Source organism: Babylonia areolata, chromosome 4 (genome assembly GCF_041734735.1).
Source record: "Babylonia areolata isolate BAREFJ2019XMU chromosome 4, ASM4173473v1, whole genome shotgun sequence".
Lineage (NCBI taxonomy): Eukaryota > Metazoa > Mollusca > Gastropoda > Neogastropoda > Buccinidae > Babylonia > Babylonia areolata.
The window spans coordinates 55680224-55697685 of NC_134879.1; the positions used below are offsets into that span (position 1 = coordinate 55680224).

The window sequence follows — 17462 nt, forward strand, 5'->3', positions numbered from 1 at the left end:
GAATGACGCCAGAAACTACTGCACACAAAGTGTACACATGAATGACGCCAGAAATTACTGCACACACAGTGCACACAGGACTGATTCTAGAAACTGGTTTCTAGTCACCAGGAACACACAATGTATGCTACAGATGTCTGAAACTGGATTCTATTGATCAGGAACACATGATGTGCACACAGCACTGATGCTAGAAACTGGTTTCTAGTCATCATGAACACTTCATGTGCACACAGCACTGATGCTAGAAACTGGTTTCTAGTCATCATGAACACTTCATGTGCACACAGGACTGACGCTAGAAACTGGTTTCTAGCCATCATGAACACTTCATGTGCACACAGCACTGATGCTAGAAACTGGTTTCTAGTCATCATGAACACTTCATGTGCACACAGGACTGATGCTAGAAACTGGTTTCTAGTCATCATGAACACTTCATATGCACACAGCACTGATGCTAGAAACTGGTTTCTAGTCATCATGAACACTTCATATGCACACAGCACTGATGCTAGAAACTGGTTTCTAGTCATCATGAACACTTCATGTGCGCACAGGACTGACGCTAGAAACTACTGCCGCTTGCTTCAGGAACCTTGACACAAGGTCCTGCACACATAGTACACACAGGACTGACGCTAGAAACTGGTTTCTGGTCATCTTGAACATACAATGTATGAGACTGATGTTTGAAACTGGTTTCTAGTCATCATGAACACATACATAATATGCGGAACCAATGTTGCAAAACTGGTTTGCATTCATTCATTTTTCTGTTTCTATACAACTACAGAGATGCTAAAGGCTTTTAATCATGCTCACAGCCACGATGCACAAGCTTAAAGCAGATATTTGATGATTATATCATCTCATACGTTTAAAAAAACGAAAGAAGATATTTCTGTTCATTTATTCACTCACATGACTGCTTGCTTATCTATTCCTCCACCGGAAATCACAGCATCTAGACTGATCCAGTGACAAACAATACTTAAATGACAAGGCCAGATGGACAGATCTGTTCCTTTATAAACATCCTCCCCCTCCTCACTGTTGGACACACACACACACAGATATTCAAACAGTGAAAGACACTCAGTTCTTCTGACCCTTTCAGATTGGGGAGGATACAATAAATAATACACAAATGTTCCATCACTGCTTTAGAGTACAAACAAACTTACAACTCACACATACGCACAAGAAAGCGTGCGTACACACACACAAACACTCACACACAAGCATGCACAAACACTTACAGCTAACATGCAAGCATATGCCCATCCAACCTCGCACAACTTGGCACCTTTGTGCACAGCACACACAAACACAACCATCTACCATACACACACATGCAAACTGACACCCATCCACTTCACACGCACATACACGAACTCACACCCATCCACTTTACAAACACATACACAAACTCACACCCATCCACCTTACACACATATACACAAACTCACACCCATCCACCTTACACACACATACACAAACTCACACCCACCCACCCTACACACACGCCTGTATGCACCCTACACACTCGCACCACTCTACACACACACTCATTCTCACATTCACCGTACACCTTCCCCACCCATCACTCCACCACACACACCTTTTACAACACCCCTCAACTTGCCCCCAAGACCCCATCCCCCACCACCACCCATCCAACCCACCATCTGTTTGTTCAGGGTGTCCACCTCTTCCTGCCCCACTGTGGCCCCACCCTACGCACCCCTTGCAACACTCTCAACTCACCCCCCACCCCCTATCCCCCACTACCACCTACCCACCCAACCCATTACACCCACCATCTGTTCGTTCAGGGTGTCCACCTCTTCCTGCCCCATGGAGGCACCCCCATCCGCCATCATCCTCTCCTTCACCCGTCGCAGGTACATGGCGAAGGCTGACCGTGCCTGCACCTTTGTCATCATCCCACCCTTCATCAACACTTCCACAACATTGTACTTCGGCAGAGGAGTGGGTGCTGGTGGCGGCAGTAGCTGGGCGGAGGCGGCAGCCGCAGGGTTTTGAGTCAGGGATGGAGGGAGGGGGTGAGAGGCCTCCACCCTGACCTCCCGTACAGTTTTGTCCCCTGCCCTGAGGCTGGGTCTCCGGTCTCCTCCTCCCTGTTCGTAGTGCTTGCCCCTCCCGTCTACCTGCTGTGTGGGGGAAGACACATCAAGTTTAACTTCTTTGCTGTACACCACCTTGCAGGAAGAAACATCAGTTCCACTTCTTTGCTGCTTAACTCCTTGCAGACACAGACATCAGTTTATGTTCTTTGATGACCACCTGGTTGCAGGCACAAACATCAGTTGAAGTTCTTTGCCCTCTACATGCTTTATTCTGACAATTTTTGACAGAGAATTAAAAAATAGAGAATTAAAAAACAAACAGACAGACTTGAGCATATAATAGCAAAGTTACACATAAATCACTCAATCATATATGATAACAGGCATACAAAAGTTTGACTTGTGTGCAGTACAGCCGAATGGTTAGAGAGCTGGGAATTTCAGAGGGTCCTGGATTCAAATCCCACCTGGCAGGCAGACGGTGGAGATTTTTCTGATCTCACTGATGTGCAAAACTGTTAAGTGCTTGAATCCTCTTCATGCGTATATGCATGCATAAGATCAAATATGCATGTTAAATATCCTACAATCCATGTCAGCAATCAGTGGGTTTTGTAAAGAGAACATATCCAGCATGCCCACCCCTGGAAATGGAATGTGGCTGCCCACATGGCAGGGTAAAAACAGTCTTACATGTGAAGGCCCACTCGCCATAGCCGAATGGTTAAAGCGTTGGACTTTCAATCTGAGGGTCCTGGGTTCGAATCACGGTGATGGCGCCTGGTGGGTAAAGGGTGGAGATTTTTACGATCTCCCAGGTCAACATATGTGCAGACCTGCCAGTGCCTGAACCCCCTTTGTGTGTATACACAAGCATAAGATCAAATACGCACGTTAAAGATCCTGTAATCCATGTCAGCGTTCGGTGGGTTATGGAAACAAGAACATACCCAGCATGCACAACCCCAAAAGTGGAGTATGGCTGCCTACATGGCGGGGTAAAAACGGTCATACACGTAAAAAGCCCACTCGCGTATATACGAGTGAACGTGGGAGTTGAAGCCCACGAACGCAGAAAAAGAAGAAGAAGAAGTGAAGGCCCACTCATACGTGAAAGTGAGCATGGGAGTTTGCAGCCAATGAATGCAAAAGAAAGTACTTTTAAGCTTTTTTTCTATCCTTCTCTTTTCTCTTTATATCTTTTTTGAATGGAAGGTAAAGAAGTAATAATGAAAAACATAAACCAGACAGCAGTATACATATCTGATCCCACCCAGAAAATGGGATCTTTTTCCCCGCAGCATTTCCTTTGGAGCACTTCTTTCTGTCTTTACTTGATTGGGAGCTGAAAGTGATGGGATAAAATCTGGACATTGCTGTCATTCTTTACTATCGTTATAAAAGTAATATTTGATGCAAGTTTTCTTTCTTTCTTTCAAGTATGTACCATGGCAAAAGCAGTGCAACATCATTTTTTCCTTCTTTTTTTTTCTCTGTCTGCAAGTGTAATTGTTTTTCTATCCATATGGGACATTTCCCATCAAAATTTGTCATGAACAACTCCTTTGCTGCCCTTGGTTCTTTTATGTGTGCAAAGTGCATCCTGTTCATGAAACCTTAGGTTTGTTGTCTCATCCTAAAGACTAGCACCCAGACCCCACCTCGAGATCTAGCAGGGAAGGGGGAGTAAAAATCCCTACGCACACAGGACTCAAACCTGTCACCGTGAACACTTGCTTCCTGGTTAGATGAATTACCACAAAAGCCACCAATCCACCTACGTTATGGGCACCAAGCGCACCACTGGGGTGCTAAGTATCAAACTGAGTGACAACACAAGTAATAATAACCTGTGAATTGATAGCACTGACTTTCAGAAAGTGGCTGTCCTGTCATCAGTCTTGCTGCCTTCAATCAGCTTCAGATCCACTCTGTTTCTGCATTCCCAGATTCAAACACTTCACAGCTGTCTGCCGCTTTTTTTCTGTCTCTGGACCTTACACTTTGGAGGAACTCCCTCTTTCGCTTTGTCAAATCTCTGCACTCAGCTCTTTCAAGTCTGGCTTTAAAAACTGCCTCATTCCAAAACAGCAGCCTCCCCTACCCCATCTTCCTCTTTCTGGTCTTAAGTTTCTCTATCATTCTACGTACAAGTTACATGTTTCTCTATCATTCTTCAATCTTCTATCAAGTTGTATTTGAAAGTTTTATCTTTCATTCATCTAAATCAGAACTGTGCTTGCATGTGAATGACTGGTGTGTGAGTGCTTTGATTTGTCTCTGTACAAGATCCAGTGCTATATAAATACATTATTATTATTATTATTATTATCATAACTATTACTATTATGATTATGTACCTGATAATCTTCTTCACCTTCGCCATCCTCCAGATCATCACCCATTCCCTGCACCAGTCGCCCACGGATGTCTGGAATTGAAGAGCAAGTTTGCTACAATGAAGCCACCTCCCAGTCTCTAGAGAGACGCACACAGCAACTCTGAGAAATTAACACTGCTGCACACAGCCCCCTCTGAACCCAAGCAACCCAGTAATGCGTGAGGACCACAAAGAAAAAGACCAATGCTGCTTCCACAAGGGTGTACTCTATTAAAAATTTCATAAAAAAGTTAAGGATGACTTCATGAAAGCAGGTATGTTTTTATCAAATGTTAAAAAACAGACCACAAAAACCAGGGATGATTCCAATTACATCAACTGCTCACAGTCCACCACTGGCCACTCACTGAACACACACACACACACAGCTGTTTCAGGCACATGTCCACCACAAACAGACTGGAAAATGTGTTTGAAAAATCAATGTTTCAGCCCAAAAATGTACAATTCTTCAGTGGTTTATAAGCTGTGGTTTCTCATTCTCAACAAGAAACCTCTAGTTATGAGTGGTGCTCATTACGTTGGCTTCATACACTGCTGTCTGTGGAAAATTGAGTCAGGGTGCTCATTACGCTGGCTTCATACACTGCTGTCTGTGGAAAATTGAGTCAGGGTGCTCATTACGCTGGCTTCATACACTGCTGTCTGTGGAAAATTGAGTCAGGGTGCTCATTACGTTGGCTTCATGCACTGCTGTCTGTGGAAAATTAGGTCAGGGTGCTCATTACTCTGGCTTCATACACTGCTGTCTGTGGAAAATCAAGTCAGCATCATGTCACCGTGCCACCAAGAAGAAAACTGTGCCAGCTGCCATGTGCTCCATAACTTTTTGTGAACCACGTGTTTTCAATTTTGACCTTCCGGTCTCCTCCACTGTTGCAATCCAGCCATTCACACGGGTGGGAGTGACTGATTTTTGTAATACTGAAAAGTTTATGGCCTTGGTCCAGGGGCTGTTTAACTCAAGTTTGTGTCTTAATACTGAAACAAAGTTGAAACCAAAAAAAATTCAATAAGCCAAATATAAAATCTGTGTAAAATGAAGACACTCCCACCCATGCATTCATATGTTATCATGTTATCAGTATGTTGAAGTGATGGGCACAACAGCCGAGTGATTTAAACATGAGACTTTAATCTGAGGGTCCTGGGTTCAAATCCTGGTCATGGTGCCTGGTGGGTAGAGGGTGGAGGTTTTTCCAGTCTCCTAGGTCAGTAGGTATTCAGACTGCCTGTACCCCTATTGTGTGTATATACACCAGCGAAAGATCAAATTTGCACATTTAAAACCCTGTATTTCATGTAAGCATTCAGCAGCTATAGAAACGAGAATATTCCCAGCTTGCACCCCCCACCCCAGCCCCTCTCCCCGACAATGGAGAATGACTGCCTACATGGCTGGGGTGAAAACGGCCATTCATATAAAAGCACACTCGTGTATACATGCAAGTGAACATGGGAGATGCAGCCCATGGACGAAGATGAAGGAAGAAGTATACTGAAGTGAAGAAAACTACAAACACTCCTGTTGTGACGTGCAACTTACCTTTCTGTCGAGAGAATTTCCTTCGACGTTTGGACGTCCTGGTGCCCAGCTTACGTTCATACTGCATGGATCTGTTCATGGCCAGAGTGTAGGACTCCACCGTCTTCTGTTCCAACACAGAAACCAATGCCTTTGAGAGGAACAAACACTGCAAAAGGAGAAAAAAAAAATCCTAAAATTATGGTTAACAACAATTTTTATCGTGAACCACTGGTGCACACTGCAGACGGGGTCTGATTCCTGTTTTGCATAAAATAGCATTCCGCTCTGGCAGAGAAACTGAACGTAGCTGCAGATAGTGACATCCCTTAGTATATTACCTCCCTTCCGCATGCCTATGCAACACCTTCTTTTCCGGACAGTCAGTTTTCATTCCTGCAACCTGTGCATCTAAGCAGCTAATTTTTTTTTTCCCCCTCGCATTTCTATCCTTCTCTTGATTGATCAGTTCTCTATTGTTGAATGCAGTCATATCTTCCAGCTGGACACAGGAATATCTAACTTGTTCGGGCAATCAGGCTTCCTCAAAAAAGTGTCTGGGTTTGTTCCAATGTACCGACGGGCGCAATAGCCGAGTGGTTAAAGCGTTGGACTGTCAATCTGAGGGTCCCAGGTTTGAATCACGGTGACGGCGCCTGGTGGGTAAAGGGTGGAGATTTTTACGATCTCCCAGGTCAACATATGTGCAGACCTGCTAGTGCCTGAACCCCCTTCGTGTGTATATGCAAACAGAAGATCAGATACGAATGTTAAAGATCCTGTAATCCATGTCAGCGTTCGGTGGGTTATGGAAACAAGAACATACCCAGCATGCACACCCCCGAAAACGGAGTATGGCTGCCTACATGGCGGGGTAAAAACGGTCATACACGTAAAAGCCCACTCGTTTGCATACGAGTGAACGCAGAAGAAGAAGAAGAAGAAGATCCAATGTACCTTTTATTTACCTGTGTGCTAGCTGAATCGGTAGCGTAAGCAGCACTGACTTCAAGTTGTGTACCTTCTCAATCCAGAGAGTTACCACTCTTTACTATTTGTTAATCATTTCATCTCCTGGCCTCACTGTTTGTTAATTTATAGAATATGATATTTGCTATGAATTCACTTCCCATGTTCCAACTATCGGTGTCTGTCACTCGGTCTCTCCTTCTCCCTGTTATCATTTTCTTTTTCATCTTCTTCTTTTTTTTTTAAAAAAATCTAATTATCATTTTATTTTATAATGATTTGATCTTTTCACTGATAATATGTGTCGTTGTATCATACTTAGTTAAATTATGTACATACTTTCATTTATACGTTTTATTTTCATGTGTGTGTGTTGTGTGTGTGTGTGTGTGTGTGTGTGTGTTTGTGTGTGTGTTTTGCCATGTCTTTTTTTTTCTTCTTTATTTTTTCCTTTGCTTTTCTTTTGTTTTTGCCCTTGAGGGCTGGATGTAAAAAAAACAAAAACAGCTGTGCTTACTCCACTACCCTCGTGAAATAGAAATTTGTTTTGTTTTGTTTTGTTTTGCTTCGTTCACTGCATTGATCTCAAGTAGTGCTGGTCCCGGGGAGTGGTAACAGGCAAGTGGCTAAGATAAGATAAGATAAGACGAGATGAGATAAGAGGATAAGATAAGAATAACTTTATTATCTCCAACTGGAGAAATTTGGTCAGGTGCATTATCACAACATAGACAAGTAAACAACATGGGGACCATAACTGTAAAAGTCAACAACAGCTTTTACGAATATTATGAAGATACAAATGTAAAAAATATCACATACATCATTTCATACATGCATCCACACACTGCAGGTAATAACTAGTATTCTTAATGTAAAAACAGAAAGAATTAGGAAACATTATTTGAATATAATTATAAACATAGCCTACTATACTGCACATTGATTATAATAGACAGATAAGATAAGAATAAAGATGAATTGCGGAAAACCACAACCAGATAATCAGCACACACCTGCACCCCCCCCCCCCCACGCGGATTACTTGATTAAACAAGAGTAATAAACATATGTTCTCAAATAAAAGCATTTCACATATTCCCTTTTTAAAAACATTGCAATTGGGGGAAGAATGAGTTAAATATCAACATGTCATTATCTTGGTCTTCAAAGTAGATAGGTATGTACATAAACAAAGCCATTAAAAATCAAACACGACTTCATTATATGAATGAAAGGATGAACAAATAATGTATGACTGGCTACAAATATAAAAATATTTGAATGAGTTATGATAACTTTATACATCTATATGTATAACAATACATATAGATATCTCTATATATATGTTTGTACATGAATAAATAACAAAATAAATGAAAACTTACATCTGTATTCAGTCTCCGTCCTGTCCCCATCACTTGCAGATAGCCATTTCTGAAAGAATTAGGCAAAATAATGGTCAACTGAGTTAATTAAGTTAAATAATGGTTAAATGCATTTTTTCCCTCTTCAAATAAATAAATATGCACACACACACACACACACACATATATATATATACAGAGAGAGAGAGAGAGAGAGAGAGAGCATAGATATTCTGCTCCTTCCAGTAAGTCCTTCTGACTTGTGAAGCAGTGTCAAGTTTTAATCATGGGATTTTCATTTGAAGAGACAGACAGACAGACAGACAGACAGAGACAGAGAGAGAGAGAGAGAGACGCTTTGACATTATAATGTCATTGGCCATGAGTCCCTTCTACCATGGCTGAATGCGTAAACACATTTTCATTGCGTAACAAAACATCAGAATAAATGAATGAATATGGTGAACACAAAGAAGAGAAATGGTAGCAAACAACAGGCCACCCAACACACAATAACTGTTCACTCATCTATCAATAAAACAGATGCCAACAATGGTCATCACCGCATGACCTTCTGATGTTAAGCTGCTAAAGAGATCTTTTCTTTTTGCAAATTTTTGTTGTTGTTGTTTTTTTAAATCACACATTTATTTCTGAAATCACTGTACACTTTACAATCAAACATAAATGTAATTTCATCATCAACCTGTGGACGTATGTGCACCCCAAGGTACAGTGCTGTCCCCTGTTCTTTTTACACTGTACACAAATGACTGCAGAGGCACGGAGGAAACTCCTGTCATAAAATATTCTGATGATTCAGCAATTGAAGATCTGTCCAACTCTGATGCTATTTATTTCAGTGAAATTAAAAAGTTCTGTTCCTGGTGTGAGAAAAACTATCTGGATCTCAACGTATTGAAAACAAAAGAAATGTTAACAGATTTTCGGAAAGACCCCTTGCCTGTAGCTGACCTTGTTATTGATGGTCAAACAGTGGAGAGGGTCAATGAATATAGATATTTAGGGACCATCTTAGACAATAAGCTGACTTTTGACAGAAATGTTGATTCCATTCATAAGAAATGTCAATCTAGAATTTTTTGTTTACAGAAGCTTAGAAATGTTGGTATAAATTCAAATATTCTTCAAAATTATTATCGATGTTGTATCGAGTCTGTGCTTACAGTTTCATTTATGTGCTGGTATGGAAGTTTGGGAATGAGGAGTAAGCGTGTTTTGAACGATGTCATGAGTGTATGCAGTAAAATTGTGGGAGTGAAACAAGCTAGTATGCAAGAGCTGTATGAAAGTCGAGTGGTTAAAAAAAGCAGGCAGATAGCAACTGACGACACCCATATTTTAGCAAAGTATTATGAGCTATTGCCATCAGGACGACGCTACAGAACTTTTAAGTTGAAATCCAGAGCTCTGAAGACTTTTATTCCACGTTCAATCCACCTTTTAAATTCTTGAGAACTGTGTGTGTGTGTGTGTGCGAGCGCGCACTCTCATGTGAGACGTGTGAAAGTCCGTGCATGATAGGCTGTACCTTGTTCTAGTTGTGGGGTGTGTGTGTGTGTGTGTGTGTGTGTGTGTGTGTGTGTGTGTGTGTTTACTGAGCTTAAAACGTGACAATTGGTTATAATGAATGTGCAATATGTAGGAAGAATAATGTGCAATATGCAGGATGAATGTACAATGAATATGTCTAATGCTAACGTCCATATTCTAAATATATTTCTGTTTAATAATTACGATGTAATAATTAATTGCAATGTTTTTAAAAGCGAATATGTGAAATGCTTTTATTTGAGAACATATGTTTATTACTCTTGTTTAATCAAGTTATCCGCGTGTGTGGGGTGGGGGTGGGGGTGGGCGGGGGGGTGCGGTGCGGGTGTGTGCTAATTATCTGGTTGTGGTTTTCCGCAATTCATCTTTATTCTTATCTTATCTGTCTATTATAATCAATGTGCAGTATAGTAGGCTATGTTTATAATTATATTCAAATAATGTTTCTTAATTCTTTCTGTTTTTACATTAAGAATACTAGTTATTACCTGCAGTGTGTGGATGTATGTATGAAACGATGTATGTGATATTTTTTACATTTGTATCTTCGTAATATTTGTTGGGGCTGTTGTTGGCTTTTACAGTTATGGTCCCCATGTTGTTTACTTGTCTATGTTGTGATAATGCACCTGACCAAATTTCTCCAGTTGGAGATAATAAAGTTATTCTTATCTTATCTTATCTTATACACCATTTTTTGTTGGCATTAAAGCCAAGAGTTCTTAGTCTAAATTATGCAAGTATTGTACAATGCCATTTGTTCGAAATAACATATTTTTTCAGGTTGGAATATAATTTCAAATGAATGGAACCAGCTGAAATTATCCTTACTTTCTATGCCTGAACTCAGAACTTGAAACACTGTGTATTCAAGGATTCAGACTTTAGGCATGGTCTATCAGCTTTTAATATTGGTATTTTCATTTAAAGAGAGAGAATGAGAGAGAGAGAGAGGAGAGAGAGAGAGAGAGAGAGAGAGAGAGCGCGACTAGAGACAGAGACAGAGACATAGAAACAGAATGTGAGAGTAAGAGTGTGTGTGTGTCTGTGTGTGTGTGTGCGCGCGCGCGTGCGTGTGTGTGTGTGTGCCCCCTTTAATAAAACAGGGAATTTTCACGAGTTGGCATGCATGGCTTACGCACTACAGTGGCCTGCAAATGCCCAATCATCACTCACTTTGACCTTGTGGCTGCAGAGAAGGAACCACTTCCAATGGATCGGATGGCCACCGGTTTGTGCCTGGACATACAGGACACAGAAAACACTGTCACTGATATCACAGTACAATGCTTTTGATACGCATAATTATCTCACATACAGCGTTTTAGTTTTTGCCCTCCATGCTTGTAGGTATGGATGCGTGTGTGTGTCAAGTATTTCTGTAAGACAGAAGCATGAGTGCTTGTATGTGTGTGTGCATGCGCAAGCATGTATGTTCTGGGCTGTGACTTATTTCATTTTCAATCACTGGGGGGAAAAAAAAACGAGTATCGCAATGTGAAACAAGATCCGTGCACAGGAAAACAAACTGACACAGATCAACCTAACAATGACAATAACAACTAGAAATAAAAATCAACAAAAACAGTAATAATAATAATAATAATAATAATCATACAATATCAATATGACGCCCACACACAAGAAAAGTAGAGTGTTGTTGAAATCTTTCATGACACTCACAAACAAAAGTAACTCCACAAAACTCAAAATTGATTATAACAATACAACATCAATAATGCACACACACAAAAGTCAATTGTTTGTTCCTGAAGTTTTTTCATGACACTCATGAACTCACAGAACACCGGTACCTGAGCACTGCTTGGGTGTTGAAGGCTGTTTCATTAAAACGGTTTCCACATTCCTACATACGCACAAACCGCAAACAAATGGAACTAACTTTTACAGAATTTCCGACTTTGTCCATAGATGAAAAAGCAGTCAGTTTTAGAATATTTTCTCTGCATCCATAAGACAGGGTAGCCTGTCGAGGCTGTGAACTCCCTGTGGTTGAATGGGATAACAAATGCAACTCATTACAAAAAAAAAAAAAAAGAAAAAAAAGAGAAAAAAGTACTTGCCTTTCAGGGTACAGTCGCTGATGCAGCATCAGATTGTGCGATGTGCCGAACTGAAGAAATGGTCTGAAACAACAACAAAACACTCTTATGGATTAAGAGGACCAACACTACTGAATAGGTTGGTAAATCAATCATAATCACTGCCTAAATGTGTGTAACTATGTAAGTGTGCATCCATATGTGTGAACAATTTGTAGAGAGATGCTGCTTCAGCACAAAAAAAGAAATAAAAAAAGAGTAGGTGTGTGTGTGTGTGTGTGTGTGTGTGTGTGTGTGTGTGCGCGTGTCCAAAAAAAGAAAAAAAAAAGAAAAAAAAGAATGTGTGTGTGTGAATGTGTGAGTGAGTGAGTGAGTGTGTGAGTGAGTGTGTGTGTGAGTGTGTCTGAGAGTAGTTTTAGCCTATCAACAATGATTGTGGTTTTTTTTTTTTTGGTTTTATTTGACTAGCTTTGATATATTCTTATAGTGTGCCAGATCATATTACATGTGTTTATATATATATATATATATATATATATATATATATATATATATATATATATATATCTGTGACTGAGCAAACAAATTTCCATGTGGATAAATAATAAAGCATTTCTGATTTGATTGATACACATATATAACAAGCCTATGATTGCACAAACGAATCTCCATGTGGATTAAGAATAAAGCCTTTTTCATTTGATTGATATACATATATAATGGGCCTGTGATTGCACAAATGAATCTCCATGTGGATCAAGAATAAAGCATTTTTGATTTGACTGATTGATATATAACGAGTCTGTGATTTGCACAGACAAATTTCCATGTAGATCAATCAATCTGACTTGACTTTACCCATGCACGTCCCATGTGTCAGGGCCAGGGAAGATCCGGATCCAGCCCCCCTTCCTCTGCTCCTCCTCCCTGACGCGGCGCAGGATCTTGATCTCCTCACTGTTCAGTCCCGCCATCCCCGTCTTGACCCCCTGGGTGGTTGTGGAACTCGACTTGCTCGAACAGGTAGCCGACTGAGGCCGAGCCTTCTGCACAACATGTTGACAGGCCGTGGATGAACACGAACGTATCAGAGTCAGTGACAAGCTACTGGCACTTTACAAAATTTGACTTGACTTTGAGGTGTATTTTTTTTCTTACGAGAAGCGTCTCTATGTTTGAACAAGAAACACACACACATACACACACACTCACACACCAGTTCACAAAATCGGACTTTGAGGTGTACTTTCTTACAAGAAACGTTCTGTGTTTGAACAAGAAACTGATCAGCTCAACCATACTACATACACAACTTTAAATAGCTACTTCTTGAGCTGAGATATCTCCAAAGCCTGTTATGCAGAAACCATTCTGCATTCAAGTTTCCTTCAGATTCCTTGTTTCAAATTTCTTGATGAGAAACACCACATCCCCACTGCCCCTTCTCTCCCTCCTACATCAGAAAGCAGATTACATCACACACACACAAACACACACACAAGATAAAACAACAACGAAAACACCACCGTCATCACCCATCACAAAAGCTGCAAATGTTTCAATTCCTATTGTGGAAACCAGTCAACTGGTAACTGTTTTCATTTTTCTTTCTTATTTTTAAATTTTTATATATTTAAAGAAAAGAAGAAAAAAAGCTTCATTTGATTCTCAGAATTGTGAAAAATGTTCTGTTTTGTTTTATAATACCTGTCTTTAAAAAAGTAAATGTATGAGAGTAAAAATGGCATCAGGTGATCTGAAACCATGATCACATGGTATAAGAATATCTTTACAAATGTAAACTGGTTGAACCTGGAGTAAATACCAAACTGTAAGCAATAAGGTCACAAAAAGGAAACACCTACTGTTTTAAGTGAACAGAAGTATGTGCTTTCATAGATTTCTTTCATAGATTTGTCTACATGACAATGAGAGCAACACAAACACATCCTGGCTGAGGCAGCAAATAACAGACTGACATAATAATTTTACTCACAACACCGCTGCCATACCAATGCAGGTAACAGTCGACTGTTATTATGTCACAGCTAAACCTTCAGACGTCAACCAAATTTCAGCACAGCAAAGGGTTCCTAACCCCTTGAATGCTGAAACTCGCTGTAATGGGATCACTGTGGCCATTAGTAGTTTAAAGAGCAGTAACTATCTTTTTGTGTAATTTTCAATGGTGTAACTAATGTTTGCTGATCGAAAGAAGCAGCAGTCCCGAAGAAAGAACGCTGACTGCCAAACTGACCTGTAGGCTCAGTCTTCTCTAAGTGAGGTGACAGCCCTTTCCTGATGAGTATACTTGTCAGCAGCAGTCAAGGGATCAAAGGTGTAGTTTTAAAAGAACACACACACAACTTCTTCTTCTTCTGCGTTCACTCGTATGCACACGAGTGGGCTTTTACGTGTATGACCATTTTTACCCCGCCATGTAGGCAGCCATACTCCGTTTTCGGGGGTGTGCATGCTGGGTATGTTCCTGTTTCCATAACCCACTGAACGCTGACATGGGTTACAGGATCTTTAACGTGCATATGTGATCTTCTGCTTGCGTTTACACACGAAGGGGGTTCAGGCACTAGCAGGTCTGCACATATGTTGACCTGGGAGATCACACACACAACAATGTATGTATGTATGTATGTCTGTCTGTCTGTCTGTCTGTCACTCTCTGTCAACCACTTTTAATGATCAAGATTAGACTATCTTACAAAACCAAGCACAGCAAGACACAAAATTTACAGTGCATATGCACTCACAGACACAGCAAACTGAAATGATATAGATTTAAAAGAATACTGGTCTGTCTACACAAAAGGTAAATGTACAAACACTGGAAGTCGACAGCAAAGCATGCAAACATGACTGTGTGAGTAAGTCTTCGAAGCCACTGCACAAACCCACGAAAAAGCACACAATAACAGAGATAACGAGAATTTGACAAGATGCTGAGAGAAGCACACAAAAAAAGCCCCACACTAACAGTGACACAGAGAATATCACAAAGCGCACACAAGCAATGTTACACATAAAAATACAGCATCTGAGAAGTCAGTGAGAGTAACACACAAAAACACACACAATCAACAAAGACACAGAACACCATGAAGCAGACACTGACAGCGATACAGAGAATACCACAAGAGTCCCTCAAGTTATAATCAATGACAAGCAATACAAAAGCAAAGGAAGCTCACCGGCTTGGCATGTCCTGACCTGGTGAAAGCAGTCTGAAGGGAGAAACAGACAGCATGCAGTTCATAACTAGGACAGAGGCAGCAAGGGACAGCCCACACACACAATGGTCAGAGCAGAAAGTCAGCTAATGGCTTATTATGACAGCGCCTTACAGTCCACAGGACAATATCCAAAGTCTGCTGTTGATTAATTCTGCCAAGCTGTGAGACAGCTGCTTGAATATAGACAAGGCATTCACAGAACATGCATATAATGTTTACTCAACAATACACAATCCAGGAACAAGAGAGGCAAGGCCTTCAAGACTCACTTGTGATACACTTAAAAAAAAAAAAAAATCCAAGCTTTTTATGTATTGAGTATAATTTCAAAATGTAATGTTTAAGATCAGAAAGATCAGTTTAAAGCAAATAAAGTCCCCTAGCATTAATTACAGAGTAATTTCCCTTTTTTACTATCTGCACCAAAACGTTTGCAAAATAAATAAAACTTCCATGCTTAGCAAAAGAAGTTCCTGTTTGAACAAAAAATGATAATAATGACTGCTCTTGTTGTTGTGTCAGAATATCAGATCAAAGGGCCACGTTTAGAGAATACAAAAAATATAAATATAACAGTAAATGCAGTTTGCATATAATTAAGCTTCATTTTTTATTTTTTTGTGCCCATCCCAGAGCTGCAATATTGGTTTAAACAAGATGACTGGAAAGAACTGAATTTTTCCTATCTTTATGCCAAATTTGATGTAAACTGACAAAGTATTTGCAGAGAAAATGTCAATGTTAAAGTTTACCACAGACACACAGACCGAACACCGGGTTAAAACATAGACTCACTTTGTTTACACAAATGAGTCAAAAATGGCAATGATAAAAACTACTGCACGAGACAATGTTGCACTGACACGATTACAATCATGAGACAGAAAGATAAAATTCTGCTGCTAAATTCATAATGTAAACATGTGTATTTCTTATGCTTTCTGATTCCTTATTCAATCAGGAGGAAAAGGCATTGGGAAACCTGAAAAAGGGGGTGGGAAGGGTGGGGGAAACAGGGGCAGTGGAAGAATTAGGGAAGGGATAGGAGATGGAAGATAAAGAAAAAAAGATGTGTGTGTGTGTGTGAGTGAGTGAGTGAGTGAGAGAGAGAGTGTGTGTGTGTGTGTGTGTGTGTGTGAGTGTGCGCGCGCGAGCACATATACTTGTATGCATGATTCTGTGTGCATGTGTAATAAGTGAATATAACAAATCAGAGTTGGACAAATATGAATTTACATGATCTCGCTTATCTCAACTTTAACCCAATCTTCTTTTTCTTCTGCAACCCACTCCATGTAAAAAATGTTCTTCAAGAATACAAAGGCATATGTGTAACAACGACAGAGAGAGACAAAGCAAAAAGCAAAGAGCCACAAGAGATCAAGTACACTACAAGCCGAAAGTGACACTGCAAACACTACACAGCCATGTGAGAAAGTCTACTTTCGCATCGTCCCTCATCCATTCAAATAATGATCATATCTAAAAACGGTCATGTCTATAAACGGTCACATCTAAGAATGGTCATGTCTACAAATGGTCATGCCTAGAAATGCCATTGCCTCTTATCCATTTAATTAATGGTCACTTCCGTGAATGGTCATGTCTGTGAATGGTCATGTTTATCAATTCAAATATGTCCAAGTTCATGAAAACATATGGTTAAAGTTTAAATGTCCTATCGCCTTTTATGGCCAAAAGGGCAATGAATTGATGTCCACCGTGTTGTAGCTCAGCAAAGGAAGACAGAGCCCAATCCTCTCCTTCCAGCCAAGTCAGGTACCCATTCACACCTGGGTCAAGTGAGGAAAACCAGAGTAAACTGATTTTCCAAAGGACACAATACCGTGCTGAAACTGGGGATTCAACCCTGACCACCGGATCACAAGATCAAAGCCTTACTGATTCCATCATGATGCCTCCCATGAAAAGATACCTTCAGACAAAAACTAAACCGGCTAATGTTTTATGCGAAAATAAAATATGAAACCAAATGCGAAAATAAAAAATGAAACCAAACACCAAACAGACTATACAAAAGACAAAGTGTATGTAGAGCTAACTGTAATAAAAAAAAAATTATAAAAAAAAACAGAAGAAAATCTACAAAGTGTGAAAGGAACAGCTACCTTGGCCCGCGCAGTCATCTTGATAAAGTCCTGGTTGCGACGATTCTGATGCTGCATGGATCGTGCTGTTGGGTCGTGGCACACAATGCCTG

General features: G+C 40.3%; 1 protein-coding gene across 4 annotated transcripts in view; it reads right to left on the reverse strand.

The window, feature by feature from the left end:
- The window catches only part of LOC143281759 (tubulin polyglutamylase TTLL5-like), a 62135-nt gene that overhangs the window by 23070 nt on the left and 21603 nt on the right, over positions 1–17462 (reverse strand). For 2 of the 4 annotated variants that reach the window (XM_076587039.1, XM_076587042.1), the window contains exons 15-23: positions 17371–17459; positions 15200–15232; positions 12852–13039; positions 12015–12077; positions 11107–11169; positions 8377–8425; positions 6041–6146; positions 4454–4524; positions 1824–2177 (exon numbers count right to left, since the gene is read on the reverse strand). In XM_076587039.1, the coding sequence (XP_076443154.1) occupies positions 1824–2177; positions 4454–4524; positions 6041–6146; positions 8377–8425; positions 11107–11169; positions 12015–12077; positions 12852–13039; positions 15200–15232; positions 17371–17459 (1016 nt within the window). The remainder of the gene's footprint in view (positions 1–1823; positions 2178–4453; positions 4525–6040; positions 6147–8376; positions 8426–11106; positions 11170–12014; positions 12078–12851; positions 13040–15199; positions 15233–17370; positions 17460–17462) is intronic. The other 2 variants (XM_076587040.1, XM_076587041.1) reach the window with 2 other exon arrangements.